Genomic DNA, 14,576 nt, shown 5'->3' with positions numbered 1-14,576 from the left:
CCTGCAGGCACCACAGGGCAGGCTCCCATGTCACGGAGGCTGAGCAGCCGCCAGGTTTTCAAAAGAGGGGAGTAGCGGGGGCTCGGGCTGGGAGGTGGGGTGGTGGCACAGCTGTCAGTCCAGGCTTGTGACATGCAGTCATTGTGTGTGGGAGCTGGGAGGGACCAGGAGGGAGGAGGGCCCCTGCCCGGGGCCTGTGCTGTGGGGACAGCCGTGCAGGGCCTGATCGGAGCACACAGGAGCTGACAGGGAGACTGGACGGCTGGCTGCATCTCCTGGCAGGGGGAACTGACGCAGGGGAGTGGCCCTGGGGGCCCACCGTCAGGGCTGGACCTACCCGGGCCAGGGGGCATTACCCAGTTGCCAGCATCTGCATGGGGGTGCAACCTGAGGAGGGCTCAGGGTCTCCTGCCTGACCCTGGAGGGCACTGGCCCTGCCTTCTCGCCAGCCCCGAGAGCCCCAGGCCCACCTGCAGGAGAGCATGAGTGAGCAAGAGAGGGAGGCAGAGGAGGATGAAGGAGAGGGCACCTCGGACACAGCACCCATGCTGCCCCGAAGGCCCCCTGCCCTGAGAGGCCGCGGGGGGCCCAGCCTGGCCATCAGAGGCCTCCGGACCCTGCTGCTGCCCGGCCGCACCCTGGCTGGGCTCCTGCTGCACCTGCTGTTGCCCGGCACCGTCTTTCTTCTGGCTCTGCTGCCGGCCGCCGCGGTGGTCTACCTGGGGTTCCTGTGCCACTCGAAGGTGAGCCTCAGCTCTGGGTGGGTGTGGGGGGGACTGGGGTCCCGCCAAAGGTCAGGGTCCAGGAGGCTGGAGGCACAGGTGGCTTCCCGGGGAGCCCTTCTTCTGCCAGGCACCCCCACACGGGCTGGGGCCGCAGAGACAGGGCTATTGTCGCTCAGCGCCCGCCCTCCCGGGGCCTCCCAGCCCGGTACCAGGGGCCACCAGGGCGCGCCACGCCTCCCTGGCTCCTCCTGCGGCTGGGCTCTGGCTTGGTCTGGGGCTGGGAGCTCGGGGCAGGCGGCCGCTGCATCCCCTGCTGTGGTCGGGGAGAGGCGACAGGTTGGGGACAGCGGGCAGGGGCTCGGGTCAGCTGCCCACACCGGGAGGGGGAAGCAGCAGAGGCGGGAAGGCCAGGCCCGGCGTGACCGCGCGCCGTCCGCAGGTGCGCCCCGCGCCCGGCGCCCGCTGCCGCGCGCTGCTGTCGGACCGCGGCTCCGCGGCGCTCATCGTCCTCGGTTTCCTCGCGCTGCCGCCGCTGCTGGCGCTCGCCTCGGCCGCCCGCGCCCGCCTGGCCCTGCGCCTCCGCGCGCTGCTGCCGCCCCCGGCGCCGGGCTCCCGCGCCGACGACGGACCTCAGCAGCTGTGCGCCCGGCTGTGACCCCTTCCCGGAGCCCCGCACGCGTCCTGCGACCCCAGGAAGCCGCCGCAGGCCGGGGCCGAGCCGGGTGCATCCGAGGTGCGGGGCGCCAGGGGAGCGTGAGGGCTCACAGGCCCCGCAGCCACCCGGAGTCCCCTCCGTGTGCTGGGACCACGCGGCCTGCGGTTCACAGACTCGGGTCCTTCGTTCTCTCTGGAACGTTCTCAGCCCGCCCCCCAGAGTTGCCTGCAGCGGCCGATTCTCCCCACTCCCCCACCCCTCTCTCCCGCCCGTCTCCCAGTCCGGTGCGGCTCCTGTGGGTGCGCCTGTCGGGGGCCTCGCCCTCTTCAGGGCCTGGCAGGCCGGTGAGCCCACCTGAGCGCCAGTTGCAGCTCTGGCCCCTTCACTTCCGGTCCAGCTCCCTGCCCATGGCCTGGGAAGGCATCCAAGGGTGGCCCAAGTGTCTGGCTCCTGCCCCCGCGTGGGAGACCCGGATGGAGGCCCAGGCTCCTGGCTTCAGCCTGGCCCAGCCCGGGCTCCCGCAGGCATGGGCAGGGTGAACCAGCAGATGGGTGTCTCTGCCTGATGCTCTCTGCCTTTCAGATGAATAAATTCCTAAAAAATTAAATTTGGAAAGTTGTATTTCATTGCTTTTCAGATTTACTCGATCACTTTTGCAGGTCTCTTGGCACCTGCCCGCCTTTTGGGTTCTGAGGGTGCCTTAGAACGCTGTGGGAGACACGGGGAGAGCCAAGCGCCGCTTCCGCGGGTTCTTGGAGTTGTTTTATATTCTGTACCGGATCATTCCAGTGCCCTTGTCCTTGGGCACGGAATCTGTTACCGGTCGTTTCTGACTGCCACGTGCGCTGCCTCTGCGGGCCGCGGGGACAGTCCTGAGGTCCCTCCTGGGGGACACTTCCCTCGGGGCGTGAGCCCCTTCCCCAGCATCCCGGGAGCCCCCTGCCTTCAGCCCCCGGGGCACAGCGCTCCGGCTCGCCCCTCCCGTGCCAGGCACCTGCTCCGCTTCTCCGCCCAGGTCTCTGCTCAGGGCCTCGTCTGTGTTTTTCATGTTTGATTTGGGGGTGGCTTGGCGATCTCTGTCTTCCTGTAAGCCCAGCAGTGTACTAAATGTGATTATTGTGATTTGCCCAGAACCCAGATGTAGCTGAAAGGCCTCTTAAAGGGTCCCGGAAACCATACTGCCAGCCTGGGTGGACCAGGGTCAGGCCCAGCTGGGTGGACCAGGGTCAGGCCCAGCCTGGGTGGACCAGGGTCAGGCCCAGGCTGGGTGGACCAGGGTCAGGCCCAGCCTGTGGTCTCAAGCAGAGACTGCTGTGGGGCTGCGTAGGGGCCAGCAGGAGTCCTGGGGTTTTCCAACCTCCGTTTGTGTCCAGCTTTGATGCCTTTCCTGGTCAGACAGGAGCCGGGCCGGTAGCCAAGCTGCCAAGGATGGCTTCCCCCGCGCCAGGCTGCCTTCCCTTCCCCTTCCCCCGCGCCTGGGGCTGAGACGGACTCTCCTGGGAGGCCCTTGGCTGAGGAGCTGCCTGGCCCTGAAGTCATCAAAACAACAGCTGGGCTTGCGGGGGGCGGGGTGGGAGGCCCAGCGGCCAGGCAGGGAGTGCTGTCGCCGTCCAGGGCAGCTGCCTGAGGCAGCCCACTTCCGAAAGGTGCTTCCCAGCTTCCGAGTCCTGCCCTGAGGGCCTGTACTGCCTCCCTCCGGCCCCAGGTGTCCCAGGCTGGGCAGTGGGGCGACCAGATCACACAGGACGCGGTGGGCGCTTGTGGGAGGTCCACAGAAGAGCGCAGGGGTCAGTGACTGCTGGGGGGGCAGGAAGAGGGAAGTCAGGGGGAGCAGAGCCCGCACGCCGGGGGCGGCGCTGACCTCCAGAGGGCCAGAGACAGGACGTGGGCCAGCAGACAGGAGGGTCCCGGCCCTTCCTTCCACTCAAGAACCCCAGGGCTCCTAAGTGGGCTTCCTTCCCTGTCACCATCCAGACGGCTCCTGGGAGGGGGCAGGGGAGCTGGAGATGAGAGGAGCCTGGTGTGTGTATGCACACATGGGTGGGTGTACACGTGTGTGCATGTGTGTCCTCTCACCTGCTCCCCCCTCACACCCACGGGTGGGACTGGGATCAGGGTGCAGGGCCCCTGCCCTCTATGAGAGAGTGTGTGTGCACGTGTGTTTATGCATGCATGTGTACATGTGTGCACACACATGTGTGTTTACGCATAAATGTGTGTGTGCGTGTCCTCTCGCCTGCTCCCCCCTCACACCCATGGGTGGGACTGGCCCAGGTGTTTGCTCACCAGGCATCCGCAGCCCCACCCCCCGCAGAGCAGCCGGAAGGGCCCTGAGCACTTGGCTGCCCCTGCTCCTGGGCCCTACCCCAGCCCAGGCAAGAGGACTGGGGCAGACACCCAGTGGGGGAGGGTGGGCTGTGTCTCTGCTGAAGGGGAGAGCTAGGGCCCCTCCCCTGGGCCCCTCCCTGCCCACACACCTGCCCCACCCCCGCCATGCCATGGGCACTGCCCCTCTGCCCATCAGAGTCCCACCCTGCCCCACCCCCACCATGCGCCCTGCCCCTCTGCCCCTCTGCCCATCAGTCCCGCCCTTCCCACACCCCTGCCCCACCCCCGCCATACTCGATGCCCCTCTGCCCATCAGAGTCCCGCCCTGCCCCACCCCTGCCATGCACGCTGCCCCTCTGCCCCTCTGCCCCTCAGTCCCGCCCTTCCCACACCCCTGCCCCACCCTCGCCGTGCCTGCTGCCCCTCTGCCCACAAGGTTCTTCCTTCCAGCAGGCTCCCGGGTTGCACACGGAGCACAGGCAGGCCTGGGTCATTGCTAACACGGCTTCCCTGCCTGCCCCAGCGGTGCCGGGGTGGGGTGGGGGTCTGCCCAGTGCCAGTGTGGTGCCCAGTGTGGGGGCTGGCACAGGGGTGGCTGAAGGCGGATGGGGAGGCTTGTCCCGTGTCAGGTGGCCCACCTGCCGATGTCTCCCCAGCCACCCCAGCTGTCACTGGCAGGGGCCGGGGTGGGGTTTAGGGGCCAGAGGGCTCCTGGGATGTGAGCTAGGACCCCAGACCTCAAGCCCTGGCACGGCTTCTGTTTTCGTCTAAGCTTCATGTATTTATCTGAAAGGCAGAGAGAGCGAGAGAGAGAGCGCTTCCCTCTGCTGGTTCACTCCCCGAATGACAGCAACAGCGGCCAGGAGCCAGGAGCCAGGAGCTGCGTCCAGGGTCCAGGTCAGGGGCAGCCGCAGCCAAGGCTCTGACCTGTGCTCAGCACCAGCCCAGGGAATGGGGCACCCTCGGACCCCTGCCCCACCCCCACTGACACTTGGACACCACCACCACCCCGCGGGGCAGGGCTGCAGGGCTGAGCTCACCCCATTCCCGGCCCTCGGCCCTCGTCAGCCACCCCCACTTCCTGTTTGTGACCCTGGGTCCTTGTGTGAGATACAAACAACTTGAGAAACAGGCATGGGTGCGGCCCAGCCCCCTCCCCCAGCTGAGGTCAGGGGTGGGGTCAGAGGCCCCAGGAGCTGCCCTTTTCCCTGGGGTCAAACATGACCACAGCTGGCTGGGGACAAAGGCCCTTTTTCTCCGCAGAAGCCTGGAATGTGTGCAGGAGGGAGTGTTCCCCAGGGCCCGGGGTGGGGGCAGGGCCCAGCAGGGAGCAGTGTCCCTGGGTGTGGGGACCTCTCACCTGCCAGCAGGGACAGGCAGGGTGGCGAGGCACCGGGATCCCCTGGACCTTGGCCAAGGAGGACTTCAGCCACGTGTGTCCAGAGAGACAGGTCAGGTGGGAGCTGGGCCTGGGAGAGGGGCCGAGGCCCCCCCCCCCCGGCCATCTGGCCTGACCGTCCTTGCCCACGCCCACGCCCACTCTGCCCCCAGAGTGGTGGCTTCCGGGCCATTATACTTGTGCTTCCTGTGGCGTCTGCCTCAAGCTGAGCCCTGGCCCAGATCTCGCACTCCTGGCTGACCCCACCAGCCCTGGGACTCCGTCAGTCTCCGCCCGCCCTCCCGGTGTGGGGATGAGAGACCTGTGCCGCTGGAGCCGGGGCTGGGGGATGGGCTGCGTGGGGGAGGGAGCAGAGGGGAAGGGCGGGGGTCCCACAGGGGGCCACAGAGCTCAGCAGAGTGGGGCAGGTGCCGGCTCGGCCAGGGCTGGCTGGAGGCTGAGCCTACTCCCACCGCCGCCCGAGGCGGAGGGCGGCTGCGGCTGCTGCGGCTGCTTCCTCGAGGGCTTGCGTCACGGACGAGAAGACCCACTCACTTTTTCCAGGAGGGACGGAGGACGGAAACTCCCTCAGCCCCGCGGGCCCCATGATGGGCAGGGGTACCCGCACTGCCTGCCAGCGGCGGCATGGGGCGGGGGGGGGGGGTGTCCCCGGCCCTGCCCCCTGCTCAGGGAGGATGACCGGCACACCTGGGCGAGTTGCCCCTGCCTGCGGCCAACTTGTCCACGGCCCCTCACTCCCCAATGGCACAGCGGCCTTGGCATGCGGGGGAGGGGGCTGGGAGCCAGGTGAGGCCCCCTGGGGTCCACGCCCGTCTCTCCCCCTGCAGCACCCAGGAGGAAGCACCAGGCAGTTTCTGGTCCCAGCCAGCAAGGCCTGAGGTCTGTGGCGAGCAGCCAGCACCAGGCTGCCAAGATTCCCGGCAAAGGGGGTGGGGACGGCGGGGACACAGCCTGGCCTGTTCCTGCGCGGCTCCTCCAGCCTTTTTTAGGCAAAGTCTCGCTCCTGCCTTCCCAGGCCCCGTCTCACCTGCCAGAATAGGAGGAAGGAAACCCACGGAGACCCATCCGCCTCCCCCCGGAACACCCCCGCGGAGAGGACGTCCCGGGCACGCCCCCCGCCCAGGCCGAGGGAGGAGGGGCTCCGCGAGGGCAGGGACCCTGCGTCCCTCAGCCAAGACCCCAGGGCCCAGCTCCCCGCTCACGGGGGTCTCCCTCCGCTTGGGCCCCTCACTGCGGGCGCGGCACGGTGCCAGAGCCGGCCCAGCGGTCACACTGGACAGGGCAAGCATCTCCCGTGGCCGTGGCTTTCCCGCTAACAGCCCAGAGGAGGCTGCGGCGTCGCCTTCGCGAAGACCCTAGCAACCCCTGCTGGCCAGTCCCTGGGGACGCGTGTCCCGGCCCTCCCCCTCCCCTGAACCCACCCCGCCAAGGTGAGGCAGGGCCGGCGCTCGGGGGGCGTGGTCCTTGGTGCCACCCTCGTCGCACCCTCGGGGGTGCTCTCGGGCTGGGGGTCACTGGCGACGGTGGGCGGCCCGCCCAGGCACGTAGCGGCGTCGCCCGCGCGGCCGAGCGCGCGCCTGGCGGGGCGGGGCCTCCGGGGGCGGGGCTGCAGGCGGGGCGGGGCCTCCGGGGGCGGGGCCGGCCCGGCGCGCGGCCGCACGTCCCGCAGCCCGGGAGTGAGCGAGCGGCGAGCGGCCGAGCGCGCCTTGGCCGTCGCGCGCGATGCTGCCCTGGACGGCGCTGGGCCTGGCCCTGAGCCTGCGGCTGGCGCTGGCGCGCAGCGGCGCGGAGCGCGGTGAGTGCGCGGGCGGCACCGCGCGGCGCCGTCGCCGCCTCCCCGCGGGCGCGGGCGCGGGCGCTGCGGGAGCCGGGCGGGGACGCCAGCGGGCAGGACTGGGCGCGTGGCCACGTGCGCCCCGCCCCCCACGGCGTGCCGTGTCTGCTTCCCTACCTGGGGAGTTCGGCGGCGGGAAGGCGGGGGCCCACCTCGCGCAAAGCCGGGCCGCGCCCTCTGCCGCTGGGGGTCTCCCGCGGTCTGGGTCCGGATGGAGACCCCTGTGAGTGGGGTCACGACCCCGACCCGGCCAGCGCGCCCCAGGCCTACACTGAGACGGGGCTGTGAGGCCCACGCCAGGCCACCTGGGCGCAGTCCCTGGGAGGTCCCTGGGAGGGTGTGGAGGCTGGAAGGGATTGGCCTTCCCGCACAGAGGTCCAGGCCACGCGGCCAGCGTGCACAGGGCGCTCTGGGTTCAGGATGCTCCCCACCACCCCCTGGGGTGCTCCCGAGGCCTGGTGAGGGGCTGTCTGGGGGCCACCACCTGGGGCTGAACCCTGGTCCTCTCCCCCAGGCGCCCCCTCCTCGCCCCCCCTGGGGGACCTGCTGTTTCTGTTGGACAGCTCGGCCAGTGTGTCTCACTACGAGTTCTCTCGTGTCCGGGAGTTTGTGGGACAGCTGGCAGCTCTGCTACCTCTGGGCCCCGGGGCCCTGCGAGCCAGCCTGGTCCACGTGGGCAGCCGGCCACACACGGAGTTCCCCTTTGGCCAGCATAGCTCAGGCCAGGCCGTCCGGGACGCCATCCGCGCCGCGGTCCAGCGCATGGGGGACACCAACACCGGTCTGGCGCTGGCCTACGCCCAGGAGCAGCTGTTTGCAGAGGGGGCTGGTGCCCGGCCAGGGGTGCCCAAGGTGCTGGTGTGGGTGACGGACGGCGGCTCCAGCGACCCCGTGGTGCCCGCCATGCAGGAGCTCAAGGACCGGGGCGTCACCGTCTTCATCGTCAGCACCGGCCGCGGCCACCTCCTGGAGCTGTCGGCCGCCGCCTCGGCCCCAGCCGAGCGGCACCTGCGTTTTGTGGACGTGGACGACCTGCACCTCATCGCCCAGGAGCTGAGGGGCTCCATTCTCGGTGAGCGGGGGAGGGGCTGCAGTGGGGAGCCCCCCACCGGACGCCCTCCAGCCGGGGAGGGACAGCGGGCAGGCTGCCGGGCTCCTCCCTGCTGACCGGCCCAGCAGGGTGGGTGTGGGGCTGTGTCCAGTGGACTGTGGCTGAGGGGAGAGAACCAGGAAGGAGGTTGCCAGTTCAGGCTCTGCACCACGTCCTGCAGTGCGTCCAGGGGCCGGATGACCAACAGGCCACCACGCCTGGACAGAGGAAGCTCAGGGCCTGCCGCCCACTGGGCAGGCGAGGAAGGGCCTGGTCGCTGGCTTGGCCAGTGGTGCCCACGAACAAAGCCACTCCGGGGCTCCTCGCGAGTATCCACCTGAGGGTTACTCATCCACACAGAGCCACCGTGGCCTGAGGAGGGTGGCAGGGCAGGACGTCCCTGGGGACACTCGACCAGCAGCCGAGCTGGAGGGGACAGGAAGAGAAAGGGCCACCCGCAGGACCTCACAGGACCTGAGGCTGTAGGGTGGAGCAGCGGGGCCTGACGCGGGTGGGTGGGGAGTGGGTGCCTGGCTGGGAGCCCAGCACCAAGCACGGAGGTCAGAGGTCCCACTGCAGCACCGCGTGGGACCCTCCTGGAGTCGCCTGGCCTCCCCAGTGCTGACCAGAGACCCCGTGCTGGCCACTCGGGCCCAGGGGCTGTGCCTCTGCTGCAGATGCCACCCTGGCCACTGGCCCGGTGTGGAGTGACCGCTGTCCCTGCCCCCGCAGCTGTGTTGGGGGCTGAAGCAGGCAGGAGAGCTGTGGGGGCCGCACCCCTCTGTGCCTTCCCCGGCTCCGTGGCGTCTGCTCGGCCTGGCCAGGTGTCCGTCAGGGGCCAGGGGCGACCTCTGGCCGCCCTTCGCTGACCCCCGGCTCCACTCGCAGAGGCAATGCAGCCGCAGCATCTTCGTGCCTCCGAGGTCTCGTCCAGCGGCTTCCGCCTGGCCTGGCCGCCCCTGCTGACCGCTGACTCCGGCTACTACGTGCTGGAAGTGGTGCCCAGCGCCGGCCCGGCAGCCGCCAGACGCCTGCAGCTGCCAGGGAACGCCACGGGCTGGACCTGGGCCGGCCTGGAGCCCGACACGGACTATACCGTGACGCTGCTGCCCGAGTCCAGCGCGGGCCCCTCGAGGCCGCAGCAGCTGCGGGTCCGCACGCTGCCAGGTGGGCCGGGCGCGCCGGGGCTGGGCGGCGCGGGCTGGGGCGCGGCGCGGGGCTCACGGCGTCCCCTCCCCCTCTCTGCTCCGCTCCCCGCAGAGGAGGCCGGGCCGCAGCGCATCGTCATCTCGCACGCCAGGCCGCGCAGCCTCCGCGTCAGCTGGGCCCCGGCGCTGGGCCCGGCCGCCGCGCTCGGCTACCACGTGCAGCTCGGGCCGCTGCGGGGCGGCGCGGCGCAGCGCGTGGACGTGCCCGCCGGCAGCAACAGCACCACGCTGCAGGGCCTGGCGCCGGGCACCGCCTACCTGGTGACCGTGACCGCGGCCTTCCGCTCCGGCCGCGAGAGGGCGCTGTCGGCCAAGGCCTGCACGCCCGACGGCGCCCGCACCCGCGCCCCGCGCCCCGCGCTGCCCGCCGCGGGGCTCCGCGGGCCGTGAACCGGCGGGCGGGCGGCCGGGCTCTGCCCCAGCCTGTTGCGAGGAACGCCTGCCGCCTGGGACGAGGTCGTATGCCAGCGCCTGTTCCCGGCCCAGGACTGGGCGCGCGGTGGCGTCCAACGGACCGCGTTTTGCCCGGAGGTGGACCGGGGCCCTGGGGCCAGCCGGAAGCGTGGACAGTACTGCCTGGAGCCCACGACCAGACCCTGCACTTCGCGCGGTGTGAGGAGCCAGCCTGGGTTGCAGGGAGCTTGGTCTGACCACTGGGGTCCTGGGTGATGATGGAAAGTGGGTGGGGGGAGGAGAGGCTCACCCCCGCCACGGCCTGCAGAGGGGTGGTCACCAGGGTGCCCCAGCAGCTGGAAGGGCAGTGCCTGCTGGGGAGTTGGGGCCCGTTTGTCCCTGCTGTGCTCAGAAGTCTGTGCTGGCAGGGAGACCCCCTGTCCCCCCCCCCACCCCCCGTGACCTGCAGGGGCCGAGAACCTGGCCCTGTGGCCGTGTCGACTTGGCCTCACTGTGCCAGGACCACCCGTGACCACTCCGTGCTCACCCTGCCTCCCCCACTAACACCCAGACCTTCAAATACAGCCAGACACGTGGTCTCCTCGTTCTCCTTCCTGCTCTCCGGCCGGTCTGGACCAGATCTAGTGCAGGGGGTGGTGTGTGCACGGGGGGGCTGTGCCCTCCTGGGAGCCCGGCTCTGCTGTCTGGGAGGCAGCGCTTGTCTGTGGCCAGCCTCCTGACCCAGGACAGCCTCGGGGCCACACGGTGCCCCCCCTCAGCCTGCACGGTCCAGGGGTCTCAGGGCCACACGGCACCCCCCCAGCCTGCGTGGTCCAGGGGGCCTCGGGGCCACACGGCGCCCCCCCCAGCCTGCGTGGTCCAGGGGGTCTCAGGGCCACACGGCGCCCCCCCAGCCTGCGTGGTTCAGGGGGCCTCGGGGCCACACGGCGCCCCCCCTCAGCCTGCGTGGTCCAGGGGGCCTCGGGGCCACACGGCACCCCCCCCCAGCCTGCGTGGTCCAGGGGTCCTCGGGACCACACGGCGCCCCCCCCCAGCCTGCGCGGTCCAGGGGGCCTCGGGGCCACACGGCGCCCCCCCAGCCTGCGTGGTCCAGGGGGCCTCGGGGCCACACAGTGCCCCCCCTCAGCCTGCGTGGTCCCATGGTGCCCTCCCAGCCTTTGTGGCCACTGCTGTCAATGCAGCCCAAGTATTTGTTGATGGGTGACCACGGCTGGAGACTGAGCGGAGTGGGGGCCACTGCTGGGGGGAGAATTTGAGTTTCCTCTCCATGCTCCCCCAACCCCAGGAGCTGGGCTGTGTGCCCACGCTCTCAGCAGGTGGCTGGGGGGCTCAAGGCCCCTGGCTGGGGCCACAGGCCTGGGGCTTGCAGAGGGCGCCAGCCTGCCACACTGGGCGGTCACTGATCTGAGAAGGGCCTGGAGAGGAGAGGTTCTTTTGCTGGGAACGGGGCTGGCTACCTGAGTGCCCAGCGGGACTCCCATCCTGACCGCTGAAGGGGCTCCCTGGGCCCAGGCCGGGGTGGAGTGGGCTGGAACGGACAAACGCCTGCCGCCCTCCCCCCAGCAGAGGCCCCGGCTTCCCCTCTTCCTGGATGCCGTGGCCGGGCCAGCCGTCCACGTGTCTCTGCCTGGGAGGGGGTTGTCTGGCTGAGGGCTGAGCAGCACAGGTCCTGGGGTGCAGGCGGGTCGGGGTCTCCCCGTGACCCCCCTCACGCCACAGCCCCTGTCCCCAACACTGGGCAGAGTGACACTTGGGCTCACACACCACACCTTGCCAGCCCAGACAGGAGGGCTGGCCACTGTGCGTCCCTGTGTGTGCAGGCCAGGTGGGCAGCGCCCTGGGGATCCTGGCCCTGGGAGTCCACAAGAGGAGGCTGCTGCCTTGTCCTGCCCTTGGGGCCCCACACTCACCCACCAGCGGGAAGGGCGGCTCTCCAGCCCCAGTGGGCGTATGGGGTCCTGGGTCTGCACCCCAGCTCCCTGGGACGTGGACGCGAGGTGTCCAGGAGCGGCCTCCGAGGCCAGAGCCGCTGGGTGCAGTGCAGGCAGGTTTGCACAGGGACAGTAACGAGTGCCCGATACCCAGGAGTGTGGCCCACAGGAGGGGGCTGGGGGAAGGGACAGTGAGCAAACCCACTTCTGCTTCCCGATACGCCCGGAGGTGGGGGTCCCGGATGGGAGAGGGACTCAGCCCTGTAGGAGGGGCGCCGGTGGAGGACTTCTGGTGTCCACTGACTGCCCGTGGCAGTGGACTCACTGTGACAACGCGTGCCCTCTGTGCCAGACTCGGAGCTCTCCAGGGAATAAGAAGTGCCTTGTGCTCCCCGGGCACAGGGACAGGTGTGGGCAGAGCCTCGATGGCTGTGGCCCCCTGGAACCTGCCCCAGGAGGGAACTGGTGGCACGGCACGGTCCAGGGAGGGCGAGAACCGTGACCTCTACTTACCCCATGGCTGAAGCCGGCACCCCCGACTCCCACTGTCACTCCCAGTCCCGCCACACCCCACAGGAGCCCTCCAGGGCTGGGGTTGCAGCCCACCCTGGACACCGAGGAGGCCTGGATTGAGCACGTGCTCCCAGACCACACTGCTGACCGTGCCTTTCTCCCAGGAGGGCGGGACTTCCCCGGGCAGCAGGCGCCGGCACAGCACCACGACCCCTGCGAGCCCCGTAGGTGTGGAGGGCCCCTGCTGGGGGTGGTGCTGGCTCTGCTGCCCTGTGTGCGCTGAGTCTGCAGGTCCAGCCAGGTCAAGGCTTGTCGGGGGCAGGGCCAGTGCTCCCTGCACACACACAGGCCATGGGACCCTGGGGGTCAGTGCTCCCTGCATACAGGCTACGGGGCCCTGGGCCAGTGTTCACTAAACACACACAGGATACGGGGCCCTGGGGGTCAGTGCTCCCTGCACACACACAGGCCATGGGACCCTGGGGGCCAGTGCTCCCTGCACACACACAGGCTACGGGGCCCTGGGCCAGTGTTCACTGCACACACACAGGCTACGGGCCCTGGGCCAGTGCTCCCTGCACACACACAGGCTACGGGGCCCTGGGGACCAGTGCTCCCTGCACACACACAGGCCATAGGACCCTGGGGGCCAGTGCTCCCTGCACACACACAGGCTACGGGGCCCTGGGGACCAGTGCTCCCTGCACACACACAGGCTACGGGGCCCTGGGGACCAGTGCTCCCTGCACACACACAGGCTACGGGGCCCTGGGGGCCAGTGCTCCCTGCACACACACAGGCCATGGGACCCTGGGGGTCAGTGCTCCCTGCACACAGGCTACGGGGCCCTGGGCCAGTGTTCACTAAACACACACAGGATACGGGGCCCTGGGGACCAGTGCTCCCCGCACACACACAGCTATGGGGCCCTGGGGGCCAGTGCTCCCTGCACACACACAGGCTACGGGGGCCCTGAGGGGTGTCCCAGGGCCCTCTTGCCCTGGTCACAGCCCCACTACTTCTAACAGCTCTTTCACCACACGCCTGGGCGGGTTGAGAAGCCTGTGGAGCCTCAGCCTGGGAACCCGCCCTGGGGTTTGCTCAGTGTGGGGGGAGGGGCTCAGGAGGAGGCAGCCTGCAGGTGCACCAGGAAGGGGGAGGGGCTCAGGAGGAGGCAGCCTGCAGGTGTACCGGGAGGGGGGAGGGGCTCAGGAGGAGGCAGCCTGCAGGTGTACCGCGAAGGGTGAGGGGGAGTAGGAGGTGTCCCCTGCTGAGGCCGCTGTAGGACAAGCAGCCAAGTGATGGCCCCGGGCTGACCACACGAGGTTGGCCTCTAGCAGTCACTGGGCAGGACATGCAGCTCGGGCCAGGCCCTGCTGTGCCGCACTGCTCCCCGGGACTCGGGAACCACAGTGGCTGCTGGGATTCTGGGAGCAGAGGGCTCTGTCCACTGCTGCATGGGCACACGTGTGCACACACGTGCACACGCACGCTGTGGGGCCTGTTCTGGGACTCCAGGAGGTGGCTGGGTCCCTGGTTCAGAGCTCAGTGCAGCCCTAACTTCTGTGGGCTCTCCCCGGGCCTCCATGCTGGGCAGGGCTCCGGCACCCACAGCTCAGCCACGTGCTCCAGCAGAGCCCACCTCGTGGTCCTTTTACTCTTTTTTTTTTTTTTTTTTTTTTTTAAGATTTATTTGAAAGGCAGAGTTACAGAAGGGGGTGAGGGGGAGAGACATGTCCGCTGGTTCACTCCCCAGCCGACTGTGGAGCGGAGGCTGGGCCTGGAGTCAGGAGCTTCTTGGGGTCTCCCACGTGGGTGGGTGGTCGTCTTTGCTGATCTCCCAGGCGCACCAGCGGGGAGCTGGGGCGGCCGGGACGCAAACTAGGGCTCCTTTGGGACCCCGGTGTCGCCCCGCTTGGCTCTTAGGGAAGGGCTCCCAGCGGGGCTGACTCCGGATTTCTCAAAAATGCAGTTAATCAACCTAAATCTTTAGACATTTTCCAAAATGGAGTCAGGTTAAATGAGGCCGTTCCGATGCGCGTTCACAGAAATCAGAACCTTGCTCGGCGTTGGCCTGCGGGCGCCGGCCGAGCTGCGGTGGGCCGGGGGCGGGGGGCTGCGGGCTCGGCCACCGCCCCGGCAGCCCTGACCCGGCGGGGGACGCCTGGCCAAGTGCGGAGGGCCCGGGGGACGGGTGACAAGGGGGTTCTCAGCATGCGGGGCTCGGCCTGCTCCCAGCAAAGCTCACACTTGCCTCCGATCGCGATCGCTCCGCCGGCCGAAGCCCCTGTCGTGTGCGCAGGGCCCACCGCACGGCCCCGGCCCTGGGTCGCCGTGGCCCCGAGTGTCTCCGCGCCGGCCGCCGTCCCGGGAGAGTTTCTCCCGCGGCCGCTCCCTTCGTAAGGGACTCCAAACGGCGCCGCCAAGCTCTCGGCCACCCTCGCACCTTCCACGCTGCAGACGCGGTATGGACCCCGCA

The 14,576-nt window shown here is 69.7% G+C and overlaps 2 protein-coding genes across 2 annotated transcripts; both read left to right on the top strand.

Moving 5' to 3' along the window:
• Positions 1-148: 148 nt before the first annotated feature.
• On the top strand, positions 149-1,987 carry TMEM88B (transmembrane protein 88B). The gene is made up of 2 exons (XM_051840508.2): positions 149-743; positions 1,165-1,987. The coding sequence occupies exons 1-2, from the start codon at positions 483-485 to the stop codon at positions 1,378-1,380; spliced, it is 477 nt and encodes a 158-aa protein (XP_051696468.2). The 5' UTR covers positions 149-482; the 3' UTR covers positions 1,381-1,987.
• A 4,758-nt stretch (positions 1,988-6,745) lies between these two features.
• On the top strand, positions 6,746-10,231 carry VWA1 (von Willebrand factor A domain containing 1). The gene is made up of 4 exons (XM_051840478.2): positions 6,746-6,902; positions 7,456-8,013; positions 8,920-9,198; positions 9,292-10,231. Exons 1-4 carry the CDS (start codon positions 6,830-6,832, stop codon positions 9,627-9,629), a joined length of 1,248 nt encoding a protein of 415 aa, XP_051696438.2. The 5' UTR covers positions 6,746-6,829; the 3' UTR covers positions 9,630-10,231.
• Positions 10,232-14,576: the final 4,345 nt, after the last annotated feature.

This window comes from Oryctolagus cuniculus, chromosome 7, assembly GCF_964237555.1.
Source record: "Oryctolagus cuniculus chromosome 7, mOryCun1.1, whole genome shotgun sequence".
NCBI lineage: Eukaryota > Metazoa > Chordata > Mammalia > Lagomorpha > Leporidae > Oryctolagus > Oryctolagus cuniculus.
The sequence above is the reverse complement of the archived record's forward strand: the minus strand, read 5'-3'. Positions and strand labels throughout refer to the sequence as shown.